The sequence below is a fragment of the Elephantulus edwardii genome, unplaced genomic scaffold (genome assembly GCF_000299155.1).
Source record: "Elephantulus edwardii isolate Elephantulus edwardi_28Jun2011 unplaced genomic scaffold, EleEdw1.0 scaffold00036, whole genome shotgun sequence".
In the NCBI taxonomy this organism is placed as follows: domain Eukaryota; kingdom Metazoa; phylum Chordata; class Mammalia; order Macroscelidea; family Macroscelididae; genus Elephantulus; species Elephantulus edwardii.
In genome coordinates, this window is record NW_006399786.1 from 21,076,532 (window position 1) to 21,091,874 (window position 15,343).

The 15,343-nt window shown below is 38.3% G+C and overlaps 1 protein-coding gene across 1 annotated transcript in view; it reads right to left on the minus strand.

Moving 5' to 3' along the window:
• Positions 1 to 15,343, minus strand: part of NECAB1 (N-terminal EF-hand calcium binding protein 1) — a 225,192-nt gene that overhangs the window by 118,128 nt on the left and 91,721 nt on the right. Inside the window, exon 4 of the mRNA XM_006884598.1 lies at positions 3,302 to 3,327. Coding sequence (XP_006884660.1) covers positions 3,302 to 3,327 — 26 coding nt within the window. The remainder of the gene's footprint in view (positions 1 to 3,301; positions 3,328 to 15,343) is intronic.

The window sequence follows — 15,343 nt, forward strand, 5'->3', positions numbered from 1 at the left end:
TGTATACCATGGTGCTGGAACCAACCCACAGCTGACTGTCTAGTTGGTTTTCAGAAGCAGTTAATCATATGGAAAGAGACTGCCCATCCTTCTCCAGTGGAGCAGCTGGTGGCCTCGAACCATGTGACTCTGGGACTTCAGTGCAGCTTCTTGCCACTAGGCCACCAGAGCTCCATAGCTTCTAGCATCAGATAATCTACTACAGTATGAAAAAACTGACTGATGAATGAATGGTCGTTGGTCTCTTAGTATAGCTGAATATCTATAGGTGGATGATGCTGTGACTTAACTATATGTGAAGGCACATTAGGTTTTCCCTGTTATTCACTACTTGTATTTCATAACTAACAAACTCCTGGTCTGCTCTGGCACCAAAATACCTTGCTGCTAAATTTTATAAAGTTTATTTTTCAATAGAATTCTTCTTTTTTAAGCCTAGGATGAATGCTATGTAATAAGAGGACAACAGCATGCTTATAACCACAGGGAAATTTGAAGACTCATGATTGGTACTTATCATATTAGTTTTGTTCAAAGTTACTACTGCCTTGAAATTCTCTATTTGGATATATTACCTGAATAACATCTATTGGTATTATTCTACTGTTCTGATCAAATAGAAGACAACTATTCCTAAATATTATTAACTCTATAAAAAGTAGGTAATAATTGAATGCTGGTGGTTTTAATTAGAAGATTTCAGAGAAACTTGTCTCTAATCATCAAAATTCTTTCAAGTAACCTAGACAATAAGGTTATATTCATACCTTACATATATACTTTAAAACACAACAATTTAAAAAACCTTCAAAGTTATGTGTCTATCAATTTATACTTTGGTGGTTTGTATGATGCTATTATGCTGGGTGGTATATCACTAAGTATTTATATTCATAGTGGACAGGTTTCAGCAGAGGTTCTAACTAGGGAGAAAGATTTAGTAATGATCTACTTCATAAAATTAAGTGATGAAAGTCTCTGGATCACAGCAAGAGAACTGTCTGACTTGCATGTTTTTGTCATGTCATCAGAAGTGATCCACTGTTAGAAAAAGATATCATGTTAGCCTAAAAAGTTCGAGAGAATGCCTCAGTAAGATGGACTGACCCCAAAACTGCAGTGATGGGTTCAGACACATCAGTGACCACAAGGATGAGGTAGCCTTGGGTCAAGTTCCATTCTACTGTGAATAAGGTCACAATGAGTTAGAGTAGATTTGATCACAGCTCTCTATCTCCATCCAACCTGTTGTTGTTATTGTTAAGTGCCATAAGTCGCAGATGACTCATGACTTTATGAATGAAAGACCTGAACACTTGTATAATTACCAACTTTTCTTCAAGTTCATAGGGTTTCCAGAGACAAGCTACTCCAGAAGTGGATGCCACTCCTGCTTCCAAGCTTGTTTAAATAGAGGAGCTTCAACAAACACTGTCCACCAAGGGTAACCACTCTCACATTTGGCACATCAAAAAAACAAAACAAAACAAAACAAAACAAGATAAAAAAACCTAAAAACACACAAACATTCCACAATGACCCTCCACCAAAACAAGAGAGCTCATCTTACAAAGTCTAGTCACTCCACCCAATTTCCAAGATGCAGATAAGGCCTTGGCCTTAAATTCAAGTGTCCTCCTGGAGGTCTTATTGACTCTAAACACAAGGCTTAAATAAAGAAAACAATCTACACAGACCCTCAACCAAAACAAGAGTACCATCATACAGCATCAAGCCAATGGAAGTCCAAAATGGAAGACAAGGGCTTTGCAATATATATTATTGTTGCTTTTCTATGAAGATAGTGATGAAAGCAAAGAAGACAGCTCCTGCCCCTCCCAAAACTGAAGCCAAAGCAAAGGCATTAAAGGCCAAGAATGTAGTCCTGAAGGGCATCCACAGCCAAAAGAAAAAGAAGATCCACACCTCACCCACCTTCCGGCAGCCTAAGATGCTGAGACTCCAAAGGCAGCCTAAATACTACTGGAAGAGCGCCCCCAGGAGAAACAAGTTTGACCACTATGCTATCATCAAATTCACCTGACAAATGAGTCAGCCATGAAGAAGATAGAAGATAACAACACACTTGTGTTCATTGTGGATGTCAAGGCCAACAAGCACCAAACTAAACAAGCTTTAAAGAAGCTCTATGACATTGATGTAGCTAAGGTAAACACTTTGATTAGGCCTGATGGAGAGAAGAAACCCTATGTTTGACTTGCTCCTGACTATGATGCTTTGGATGTTGCCTACAAAATTGGGATCATCTAAACTGAATCCAGCTGGCTAATTCTAAGTATAAATTTTATAAATTTCTCTCTCTCTGTCTTTGTCTCTCTGTCTCTCTCTGTCTCTCTCTATCTCTCTCACACACACACACACACACACACACACATACTATATTGTTGTTGTTGTTAAGTGCCACAAAAGACGTTAATTTTGTTCTATAACTATTGTCCTTTCTTTGAGTTTATAGAGTTTCCCCAGACATATTTAGGAAGTGGATGCCACTCCTGCTTCCAAGCCTGTCTTAATCTGTTAGCTAGATATTGTCAACCATGTGTAACCATTATGGCACTTGACAGACCAATGGCACAGCGTTCAGTATCACAGCAATAATAACCTGTATTCAAAAAAATATTACTATTTCAAATTGCATATTCTCATATGATCTATATTTTTATATAAAAAAATCTATATCAGAAATATTTACCTTTTCACATTCTAAGATATTTTTACTTTTATTTCCAATCACAGATATGGAGAAAATAAATGGATAGGTCATCAAACCATGCATTTACCTTATCACATCAAATATAAATTTATCTTTTTTTCACTCCATCATGTGTTTTGCAAGTGACATTTAAAAAGCTAGGATGGTGTAGGCAGGTATGGAACAAAGTTATTTTTACACTTCAAGAAGACAGCTTTGCCAAACAGTAACAAAAGTCGGTGAACAATATATTGTGAAGAGAATAATGAAGTTTTATTAAACACTGACTTAAAAATATAGCCAAATTAGCAGAGAATTTGCTCTTGTGAAATTAATGTACCAATTTTAATAACAATTCTCCTCCCATGAACAAATTAATGAGGCCCAACTCTTTCTGCAGCGAGGCAATGGAATAGGTGTTTGAGCAAAATTCACAGATAAAAAGACATCTCTTGAGATTTCAATTTATCTTTCACTTCATTCCAGAATTCCTAACCTATGACGTTTATTCCTAAGTATGCTGAAATATGTCAGGTAGTATTTTTTACTCTAAAACAAGTAATAGGTTTAGTCTTGAAATGAACTTACCACATAATTCCTCTGTGTCAAGATTGCTGAAAGGAAGAATAAAAAGATATTATTGCTTTGGCAATATCATTAATACCATGGTTTTTTAATAATTAAATGCCATTATTCTCCAATCTATGTCTTTAAACTACTAGAAGATATTTAGCTATGGTATTTCTCCCACAAATTCTGTAATATTTAAAGAGTCATAATTAATTAACAATGACTACGTCACATTCTATCTTTGAACAAATAATCCCTAGAATTTTTCCTTGCATATCTTCTTGGCAACAGGAGCTCTGGTGGCCTAGTGGCAAGAAGCTGCACTGCACTCTCAAAGGCACATGGTTTGAGGTCACCAGCTGCTACGTGGAAGAAAGATGGGCAATCTCCTTTCCTATAATTAACTGCCTCTGAAAACCCAGCAGAGTGTCAGTTACAGATCAGTTCTAACTCTATGGTATAAAACAACATGTCAGGGTATATCTTCAAACAAATAATCCCTACAATTTTTTCCCCCTTGCATATCTTCTTGGTAACACAGTATACAGTGTAATTACTGAGAGGCAAGGTTTTATTACTATCATATGTTGAGTTCTTTTTGATGTTCTTGCTGGTTACTTTGGTCCATTCTGTTTTCTGTGGCACCCCTATAAGAAGGACCTCTCTCATTATTTCCTGCAATGCTGTTCTTCCATCTCTTCAACTCTGTTCATGTGTTCCTCCAACTTGTTGAAAGCATCTGAAACATTGGTCCTCATATTCTAGATCGTGGTTTCTTGTTTTTCCAAAGCCTCTAAAACCTTGTTTGTTTTATCTGCATTGTTTTGGATTGGTTTTTTTTTTTAGCTCTTCTTGCTTTTTGCTTGCAGTGTCCTGTAATTCTTCAAATTTGTCTTTTACTCATTGAAAATATTCAATCATTGTTCTTTTAAATTCTGTGTCAGAAAGTTCCATCAGACTTTCTGGCTTCAGGAAATCCATTGATTCTGTGTCACTTTTTGGGGGTGACATCTTGCTTTGGGCTTGTGTAGGTTGTGAGATAGCCTGTTTCTTATGTGACATTGCTGTGGTAAAGTTTTTCATGCCTGAGACTATAGCTGGCTCTTGGTCTGATATCACTGCTCCAGGGGAGGATGGGGCAGCTACACTGCCTGGGTTTCTCTCTGAACTTTTGGCTGAAAGAAAGACTTGCTTCAGATTGAAAGAAAAAAGCCCTTTGAATTAGCAGCCTCCTCAGTCAGACAACTGCTGCAGCTAGGCCAATTCAAGATGCTCTGTGCTAATAAAGGCAGCTCACATTTTGGGGTTGGCTGGAGGAAATGAAATTAAATGAATTCAACTGTGATACTCATGTCTCTGGTGCAGTCCAGAGGGGTGGCAATGGGTAGTGCTATAGGTATTGGGGTTGGGGCATCCAGGCTGTGGAATCAGGTCTTCAAAATAGTGGTCCCGGCTCTCCTAGTGGTGCAAGCAGGACTTCCAGGTGTGAGGGGTGGGACTTTCAGGCGTCAAGGTGGGATTTCTGGGCAGTGGGTGGGGATTCTGGGTGGGAGAGGTGGGATTTCCAGGCAGCAGGGCCAGCACTTCCAGGAAAGCGGGCTTCCAGTCAGCAGATGGGAGTGTCCCCACAACCAGATTAGGTCCTTCAGTTGTGTTCAGGGGTTCAGGCAGCAGGACAGGGTGCTCCAGTTGGAGGGGACAGGGCCCCACCAGTCAGCAGTGTCATAATCTAGTGCTCCAGGCAAGAGACCAGTCCGGGACACATCAAGAAATTTTCAAGTGAGGTACTTACTTAGTTGACTGGATGTGCAGAGATGCACACAGGTGCCTTCATAACACAGTATGATAATGAAGAGCTTAGATGCTGAAGTCAGAATTCCTGAATTCAAATTCTGACTCTACCATTTACTATCTATGCCATCATGTCTACTCTCTGTATTAGTCATTCAGCAGTAAGATAGGGCTAATAATTATTACTAATAAACAGAAATGACATGAAATGACATTAAATTCTATAACTCACTAATTTCCGCCCACTCAGAATCGACTCATAGCCAAATGTGTGTGTGTGTTGGGGGGGGGGGTGGTTAAGAAGCTATAAATGGCACAGGAGATCACTGCCCATCTTTTCCCCACAGGATAACTAGTGCATATGAACCATTTACCTCTGATTGACAATACAGCTATCTAGCCACTAGATGAGAGCACTCCTAGGGAGTTCTGATGGCCTATTAGCAAGAAGATGTGCTAGGATCCTGTATGCACCTGGTTTGAATCCACCAGCATCTTTGAGGGAGAAAGATGGACAATCTCCTCCCTGCGCAATTAAGTGCTTCTGAAAACCCACGGGAGGGTCAGGTATGCATTGGTTCTGACTCAATGAGTATATATATATATACAACAAATATATATATATACAACAAATATATATATAATGTTAATTATAATGATTGCTGATTTACTAGTAGAATCTTGAGAAATTCCTAATTAACCTATATTAAATGCTATGGCTTATTTCAAATGATATAAATATTTACATGTAAACAACAGACACACCCATTAACCTTGTTAAGATAATTGCAAAAAATATAGATGAAATGTTATCAAATATAACAGAATCTTATGACAAGATTAAGTTCTTGGCGAAAGAAAGCATAGTCTAGGAATGTAAGGATAGTTTAATATGAGGAAATAAAATCATATAATTAATACATAACAATAGGAAGTAGAAAAATCTTATTGTAAAACATCAAAAAGAAATTCAGTAAAATTCTGCAGTCACTCTTAAAATTGCAATGTAAATAGATTCCATAAATTCAGCTCTTATCTAAGCAGCACTGAGAGTTTCTGGACAGCAAGTCCACTATTATGATAATGTCAGACATTATAGGTCCTTGTTCCAGCTGTACCACTAATTTGACTTTGCAATTTTAAACTCAAGACTTCATTTTAAGACACTGAATATTTGATTCTAGATGAATAATAGTTCTGTGCTTCAGTGAATCTTTTTGGAAAGTAGTATTTGCCACCAAATGATGGATGTCAAATCTCCTAAAGTGGTTTTAGTGTGGGCTCCATTTATCCCTTCTTTTATTTCATAAATTATTTCTTGTTAAGTGCCAGGTACTATTCCAATTGATGTAGATTATAATAGAAAACACGGTTTCTATTATACTCAGGTTATAAAAGAAAACAAGATGAATATTCCAGATAACTGCTTCATAGGTACTCAATTTAGGTGTAGACCCATATAGTGAATAAATAATCAAAACACTATCAAATAGTTATGAGGTGTTGTGAATGGTAGAAAAAAGGTGTGAGGGGACGATATCACAGAGGAGAGAAATTTTGAGTTAAGTGTCAAACGTCGACTCAGAGTAGAAAATGCAGAGGAGAGAAAAATATTCTAGTTAGAGGAAATACTATTTAAAAAACAAAAAAAAATAAGGCACACATGTAAAGAATTTGAAGTTATTACTTGGAAAACCAAGTCACACCTTGGCTGAAGCACAGGTCATGGGAGAGCAGAAGAGACTGAACTGTGAAAGACTTTATATGATAGTCTAAGAAACTTTTACCTTCTCTTTCAATCAATTTGGAATCACAGATTTTAAGTTTGTAAATGATGTGGTAAGATTTCCTATTAAAAAAGACACTGACAGGCATGATGAGAATAAATTCATCAAAATCAGCCCAGTATCACTATGCAGATGACACAACCTTGCTTGCCGAAACTGAGGGGGCCCTGAAGTGCTTGCTGCAGTAGATCAAGGACTGTAGTATTCAATATGAACTGAAGCTAAACATCAAGAAGACAAAGATTCTCACCAGTAGGCCAATTGGTAGCACCATGATAGATGGAGAAGAGATTGAGGTTGTTAACAGTTATAGCTCGCTTAGCTCCACAATCAACATTCTTGGCACCAGCAGTCAGGAAATCAAAAGACAAATTGCACTGGGAAAATCTGTTAGGGACCTTTCCAGAGTACTGAGAAGCAACAATGTCAGTCTGGAGACTAAGGTGTGCCTGTTCCTAGCCATGGTCTTCACAATTACTTTCTGTGCATCAGAGAACAGGACAATGACTAAGGATGATAGAAGAACAATGGATGCCTTTGAGGTGTGGTGCTGGAGAAGAGTCTTGAATATACCAGGGACTGACAAGAAAACAAATAGGTCTGTCTTGGAGAAGGGTGAAACCAAGTTTCTCCTTGGAGGCTAGGATTTTAAAGCATCACCTCACATACTTTAGGCATGTGGCCAGAAGGTACCAGTCCTTAGAGAAGGACATCATGCTTGGAGGGATGGAGGGACAGTATAGGAGAGGAAGACCACAGATGAGATGGATTGATACAGTAGCTGGGGCAATGGGAGCAGGAGTCAGTGAGACTGGTTCAGGACAGGGCAGACTTCAGAGCTGTTGTACACAAGGTCGCTGTGAATCATTGGGAACTCAACGACACATTACAAGAGCAACAACAACACTGATTACAATTCATAGCAGTCTTATAAAGATGGAATTATCTCCTAGGGTTTCAAATATTATCACCTCTTTATTCAGCAGAGTGACTGCAGTGTTTGAATTTATTTAGTTAGCAGTCATGCGCTTAACTACTGTACCACCAGGACTTCTTGAATGAACAGAAGCAAACCAGATATCAAACCTACTACCATCAAGTCAACCCCAACTCATAGCAAACCTTCAGGGCAGAGTGAAACAGCCCATATGTATGCAAAGCTGTATATTTACAGAAGTGCACTTTCCCATTTTTTTTCCAGTTGAGTGGCTGTTCAGCATAAACCATCAATATAATGATTAGCAGTCTTGTTTTTTTTAATGACTCCATCATATGGGATCCTTGGAAGAACAAAAGTGGAAAAGGAAGCCAAGAAATCAGTTTGTAAGCTATTCACAAAGTGTGAGTCAGATGTTTCCACAGTGGTTTTACAATCCAAGAAGTATGCAAAGTAACCCACCAAGGTTTAAATTGGATCAATAGTTGACTTCTCTGCTACCAATGTAAAGATAGTAGTTGGAACTCAAAGTTTACTTTGTATGAGAAGAAAAATATACAAATTTGCTCCCATAAAGATTAACAGTTTAGGAACTTTATGGGCCAGTCTACTGTGTCCTCTCTGGCTGGCAGGAGTCAGAATCACTCACCAGCCCTTGACAACATATGCATTTTATATTTAATGTTAACAGTTTTCTACACCTTTTTGGTATAATTTTACAGTGTATAAATATTACTACAGTGGAACATGTGCCAAAATTACAAATGAATTAATCTTAATATCTATACTGGAATTTCAAGACAAAAAAGAAGCATTTGCCTAGACAAAGAACAGTTGTGGCATTGGGCATTGTCACACAGGGGCAGGAAGAAAGAAAAAGAATAGATGTAATATAAGCTTTCAAAGTAAAACCAGCAAGCTGTGGTCATTTATTAGGGTCAGGATAGCTAGAAATTTTTAATAGTTTATATCAAATCTTTTAGTGATTTAAATGGGCTGATTCAGAGTCTTAGTGCTTTCATACAACTTTAGATTTGAAAAGAAAATGAAAGGTCACACTGATTTAGTCATTTGTTTTCTTTGGATTTGTTCACAGGTTCATAATGAGATTTTTTTCTTTAATTTTCAAGAGATTGCAAAACCCTGATTGACTCTTGAAAAACAAAATTCCTTGGGATATATTACAGAGCACAGGAGGTCAGAATAATTTGGGTGGCATTAGTGCCACTTGTTCTTTAATAAAAGATGATGCATGTAAAACACTACCATGTGCGGTTATTAAGATTCCTCTATTCATTCGGTTTTCTATGTGTTTATGGTAGAGAGTAAAACACTATTCTCTTTATAGTCTTACATGAGTGCTTACAGGTCTATATGGGTGAATTCTAATAGAGGTGATCTCTCAATGAGATATCTTTCTGTGTTGCCATAATAAAGATTTTCAAGAAATATTAAGTCATAGAAAAGCTAATGGTATATATAATAGAATGAATTATGTCTCTATTTTTCTTTAATGTTCTAGCAAGAGATCCTATAATCTTTTAGTTATGTTGTCACTTTTTAAAAAAAGAAAGAGTGATAGTTATACAGTAAACCTACTCTGGTTAAAACAGAATTAGAAGGGTATTACTACAAGAATGTATTCTCAAATATCAAAGAAAGTTAAAGAACAAAGATGTTTTTACAGTCTGAATGACTAGATGGGGAGAAAAAAAAAATGGAAACAACCTAATGGTTCATTAGATGAATCACTAAGCAAATTGTGTCTCATTATAGAATCATTAAAATGTATCTGAAGAGCTTTTGCAAGCTTGGATAAATGTTTATATAAAGAGTTATGCAAAAATATCAAGCTAGATATAAAACTGCACAATTAAAAACACATCTATTAAAGGCTGTCCCTCCACCCTTCCAAGCATGATGTCCTTCTCCAGGGACCGGTCTATCCTTGCAATATGCCCAAAGTATGTCAGACAGAGCTTCAGAATCCTTGACTACAAGGAGCAGCCTGGTTTTACCCTCCCGAGGACAAACCTGTTTATTCTCCCAGCAGCCCATGGTATATTCACTACCACACAAGAGAGGAAGACTCTGGATGAGATGGATTGACTCAGTGACTAGGATAGGGAGGTAGCTATGTCAGAAACAATAAGGTTGGTTCAAGATACAGCAGGGTTCAGAGCTGTTGTACATAGGATCACTATGAGTCACAAGTGACTTGATGGCACATAACAACAAAGACATGAAAGGCTTGGCAGAAAATAAGCCATGATGTCAATAGCAGGTCAGAATGTTTCTAGATGTTAGGATATTGGTTTCCTTCTTAGTAATTGACCAAATTTTGGTTTTCGTTAATCTTTAGAAGGTTTCATTCATAATGGGGGGGAAAAAGGAATTCTATAATTAAAAACAGAATATAAGAAGAGAACAAAGGTTGCATATTGGAGTGGACTTGGGGGGAGGATTGTATAACAATGAAATAATTTTTCTTTTACTTTTCAAAGAGAAGAGTGAACGGGGAGGGGGGAGGTTGGGCAGGGAGAAAAGTGCAACAATGAGTGAATGGAAATACAAAGTCTATGTAAACTTTAATTATAATTAATAATTAAAAATAACCAAAAAAAGTCTCACACAAAACAGAAGTATAGAAATGTAAGGTAATTCTCTATAGGTCCCATGGCCAGAAACTGGTAGAAGCAGTATTTAAACTTAGCTGTTTTAGTCCCAAAGTCCATACTGATAACCACTCTCCAATATAGCATCATAGTAAACAGAGAAGTGATTGGGTAGTGACACTTTAAAGTTAACTGTCTTACTCTGTTCCTTTTGGGCACATGTTAGAACTAAGCACTAGAACTATGGTTAATCCGATAAAGTTCACATTTCAAGGCTTAGTATGGAAAAAGAAGAATGGAAAAAAGTCATTAAATAATCTTTGTATGTGTTATAATAATAGCTTGGAAATATTGGGTTAAATAAAAGATACTGTAAAAATTAAAAAAAGAAAAGAGCTATTAAGTGTAAAAGGTAAAGCTCAGTTTTTCTGCTCATATTATTTAATTACCTGTGAACCTCTGGTGGTCTACTGAGTAAGGTAAGCAATCCAAAGGTAAGCATTATGAATCCACCAGTTGCTCCAAGGAAGATAGGTGATCTCCTCCCATGTGATTTAGAGCCTCAGAAAACCCATGGAAAGTCAGCTAGGAGTCAGTTCTGACTCTACAGCATGTAACAGCAGCAGCATAACATAAGCCCTTTGTGTAGCACTGAGTCGGAACCAACCAATATGCTCACACTCCAGTGGGTTTTCAGAAGCCATCAAATACACAGGAAAAGATTGCCCATTCTTCTCCTATGGAGCAGCTGGTAGACTCAAACCATGTGCTTTAGGAGCCATCAAATAAGTTTTGACTCAGAGTGATCCCATATAACAGAGTACCACTGCACCATAGGGTCTTTTTCAGCAGGTCACCACATCTTTCTCTTGAAGAGTAACTTGGAGGGATTCAAATCTCCAACCTTTTGTTTAACAGCAAAAAGCTTAATTGTTTTGTCATAAGAGCTCCTTTTTATAAACCCAATTGGTATAAGCCATGCTAGATGAGTTTGGACTTGCCACACAATTTTGCAAGAAATACTGGTGCTGGAGAAGAGTCTTGAACATACCACAGACCACTAGGAAAACAAACAGATCTGTCTTGGAGAGGGTGAAACCAACTTTCTCCTTGGAAGCTAGGAGCTCTGTCTCACATACTTTGGGTACATGGTTAGGAGGGACCAATCCTTGGAGAAGGACATCATGCCTGAAAGGGTGAAGGGACAGTTCAGGAGAGGAAAACCCCGAATGAGATGGGTTGATACAGTAATCAGGGCAATGAAGGTAGCTGCTTCAGAATCAGCGAGACTGGTTCAGGACAGGGCAGGCTTCAGAGCTGTTGTATGGGTCACTATGAGTCACAGGCACTCGATGACAGATAACAACAACAGTTAAATAAAAATGACACAACCTGGACAATTTAACACCATTTATTTACAGTTCCTCAGGGCAGCTCTGACTTTTCCCTTCTGTATCGAGCACTCTAATGAGCTAAATTGTTACCCTGCCTGCCTACAGAGTTGAATAACTCAAACACACTGTTGACAAGTCGGTTCCAACTCATAGCTGATCTTCTATTGAGTTTTCATAGCAATAAAGTGTAGCATCTTCCTCCTGAGGGGCTGCTGAGGGAGTCAAATCACCAGAGATGTGCCGCTTTTATATATATAACAGGTGAAACTCACTACACACAATGCCATCAGAGCTTTTCCTGGTAGAAAGTTGTTGTATGTGCTGTAGAGTTAGAACCCACTTGGCTGATATTTCAGGGAGCTCTGGCGAGCTTCTGGCAAGAAGCTGTGCTGCAATCCTGAAGGTACATGGCTCAATACCAGCTTCTCCTCAGAAGAAGGATGGGCAATCTCCTCCTGTGAGATTAACTACCTCTGAAAACCCAATGGAGGGTCAGCTATGGTCGGTTCCGACTCTAGAGTACACAACAACAAATCACAAGGAAGAAGATTTCCCATCTTCCTTCCATGAATCAATCAAGTGGTGGATTCATACATCATGCCTTTAGGTTGGCAGCACATCTCCTTACCACTAGGCCAACAGAGCTCCCTACCTAGGTAAATAGTGCCTCCAAAGTTTAAGCCTAAAGTGAATACATCACCAAAACTCAAACTCACTGCCATCAAGTAAGAACCAACTCGCAGTTGACATTTCAGCAAGTTTTTGGAGGCTGTAAATTGCACTAGAAGAGATTGTTCATCTTTTTCCCTAGGAGCTGCTGGTAGGAATAAGATGGGCTGTAAATCCAAAATGGGAGCTTTGATGGCCTATTCTGTAGGGAGTGTCCTTATACCCAAACATCATGCCTGTCTGTTGGTCTGAATCCATAAACTGCACAAAGGGAGAAAGACAGGTAATCTGCTCTTGTGTGATTTATAGCTTTAGAAACCCAATGGAGGGTGAACAATGAATTGGTTTCCACTAGATGGCAATTCTCTCCAAATTATTTAGGAACAACAAGGACTAAGATGTGCCTAATTCAGACCATGGTCTTTTCACTCACTTGCTATGTTGTTGAGAGATGGACAATGAATAAGGATGTCAGAAGAAGAACTGACACCTTTAAACTGTGGTGTTAGAGAAGGGAACTAAATACCCATCTCATGGACTGCGAAAAAATCACCAGCTTTGTCTTAGAGAAGGTGTAGCCAGAGAGCTCTTTGGAAGTAAAGATGATAAAGCTTCATCACACATACTGTAAGCATATTGCTAGAAGAGGATATGCCTTGGAGAGGGACATCATGTTTGGACAAGAGAAGGGACAACAAAAGAGAGGAAGACCCTCAACAACGTGGCTTGACAGAGTGATTGCAGCAATGGGCTTGAATGTGCCAGAGACTGAGGATGGCACAGGATAGGACAGGGTTCAGATCTGTTGTTCACAGGGTCATTGTAGGTCATACTCAATGGCATCTAACAATAATAACAAGATAGCAATTGAGTTTGGGTTTGAGACTAAATTCAGTATGACTAATGTCTTTATTTAAAAAAACTGAACACACTGACACAGACACTTCAAGAGAATGTTCAAGGTAGAGACTGGAGTGATATATCTACAACAGAAGAGAAGCCAAGAAGGGCCAGCAAGCAACAGAAGCTAAGAGACCAGATAGAACAGTTTCTCCTTTAAAGCATTCAGAGAGGGCAGGGTGCAAATTGGTTAGCTTTCAGCCCACCATGAGACTGTAGAAAACAAATCTGGTGATCTATTTCCAAAAGTCTTAACAGGCCAGTGGAGTAGTTCTACTTTGCACACCGGAGGTCAGAACAACACCAACAAATGACACTGTAAGCCTCCAAAGCTGTAAGACAATAAATCCCCATTGTCTGAAACCACCAAATTTGTTGGAGGAGCACTATGAAAATCACACACCGGCTGACGAAAATATGTTTACTGCTCAGAACAAAAGGGAGTATTTGGGACATGCAGAGTATAATTGCTGTCTTAAATTCAGAATCTTTCTAATATTTCTTTTTTTCTGTGCTAGTGTTCAATGAGAGGGTACTCTAAACAATTTTATAGGCAGGCTAATATGCTTCGTTATCTCACCAAAGAGGTACTTTCCTTTCTACTTAGCTTTCTTTATTCTTATAAGTAAAAATAAGGGACTGTGAATATCTTACTGGAAAAAAAAAATCACCTTTCTCATTTGCTCCTCTTGATTATATTCTGAGTTATTTTTAGCTTCCTCTTCCATGAAACTAAAATTTCCATACAGTGTGGATCTTCAGAGGAATCTTTAAATTCCAAATTCTAGCTCATGCTTTACCGAGCTTCCTCTTAATCTCCCTCCAGTCTAAACACTAGCAATGCAAAAGGAGTATTTCTTTTTTTCAGTTGACAAAACAGTTCACTAAACAGTGTTAAAATCTTTAATAGCCTGAAGGAGTTAATTTTGGCTTACAAGGGTGTTTACCTTCTAGAAAATATTCTAGGCAAAGGGAATCTGACTCAACGAGCAACACGCTTTGTTAACCCACGATGGAAGTGGCTTAGTGAAGCGCACACCAGTTTATTGGCAGATAAGCAGATTGGTTTAGCAACAAATATGCTCAGACATCATCGTATTTTTCATTTTGCAGAGTAATATTATGATCTTTAATTCACTAAGGATAATCTGAGCAAAATATCTTTCCATTATTATCGGGGCAAATCTGTTAAGCTAGCTCTCACAGACCAAACAAAACAGCTACCTCCCACACACCAAACAACAAAAAAACCTAATGAAATGCCACAGACATTATGTTCGGAGAAAAGCCTGACAATGTCTCTAAGCTTATAAATATTTTTGGGTAGTATTTAACCCCATGAACTATTGTAATTCACTATACAAGTGTTCAGTTAACTGCAGAGGAACAGGCCAACTGTGGGAAAGAATATGACCTAGAAATGGATGTGCCTCCTGGAATGGAGCAGATGTTACAGATACAAAATAAGCCGAGGTGAGCTCTAAAATCTAAGGAAATTTAACCTAGAGGAAAAGAGTGACATACTAGATTATGGTCAAAATTATTTAAGACACTATATTCCAGCAGCCAGGTTTTGTTGTTGGGCTTTTTCCATAATCATGAGCCTATGGCAGAATGCTAGAGCTAGCGTGAACTCAGACCCCTGATCCTAGAGGAACAGAGATAATGTATGGGTTATCATCTGGTGGCTTGAACCATGAATCTGAGAAAGCCAGAACAAGTTAGAAGTGGAGATGCGTTCTGATAATTGGGTAAATAAATATTCAGTTTTCAGAAGCAAGGGATTATATAAAGCTATTAATATGATGTGAAGATGTTATGTTTTTAGGTGTTGTCAAGTCTACAACAACTCATAGTAACCCAGTGAACAAGAGTTTGAAACCTTGCCCTGTTTGCTTAAAACCTCTGCCATGCTCATGCCCACTGCTGCAGACACAGAGATCTCTCTGAGAGCCTTCCTTTCTTTG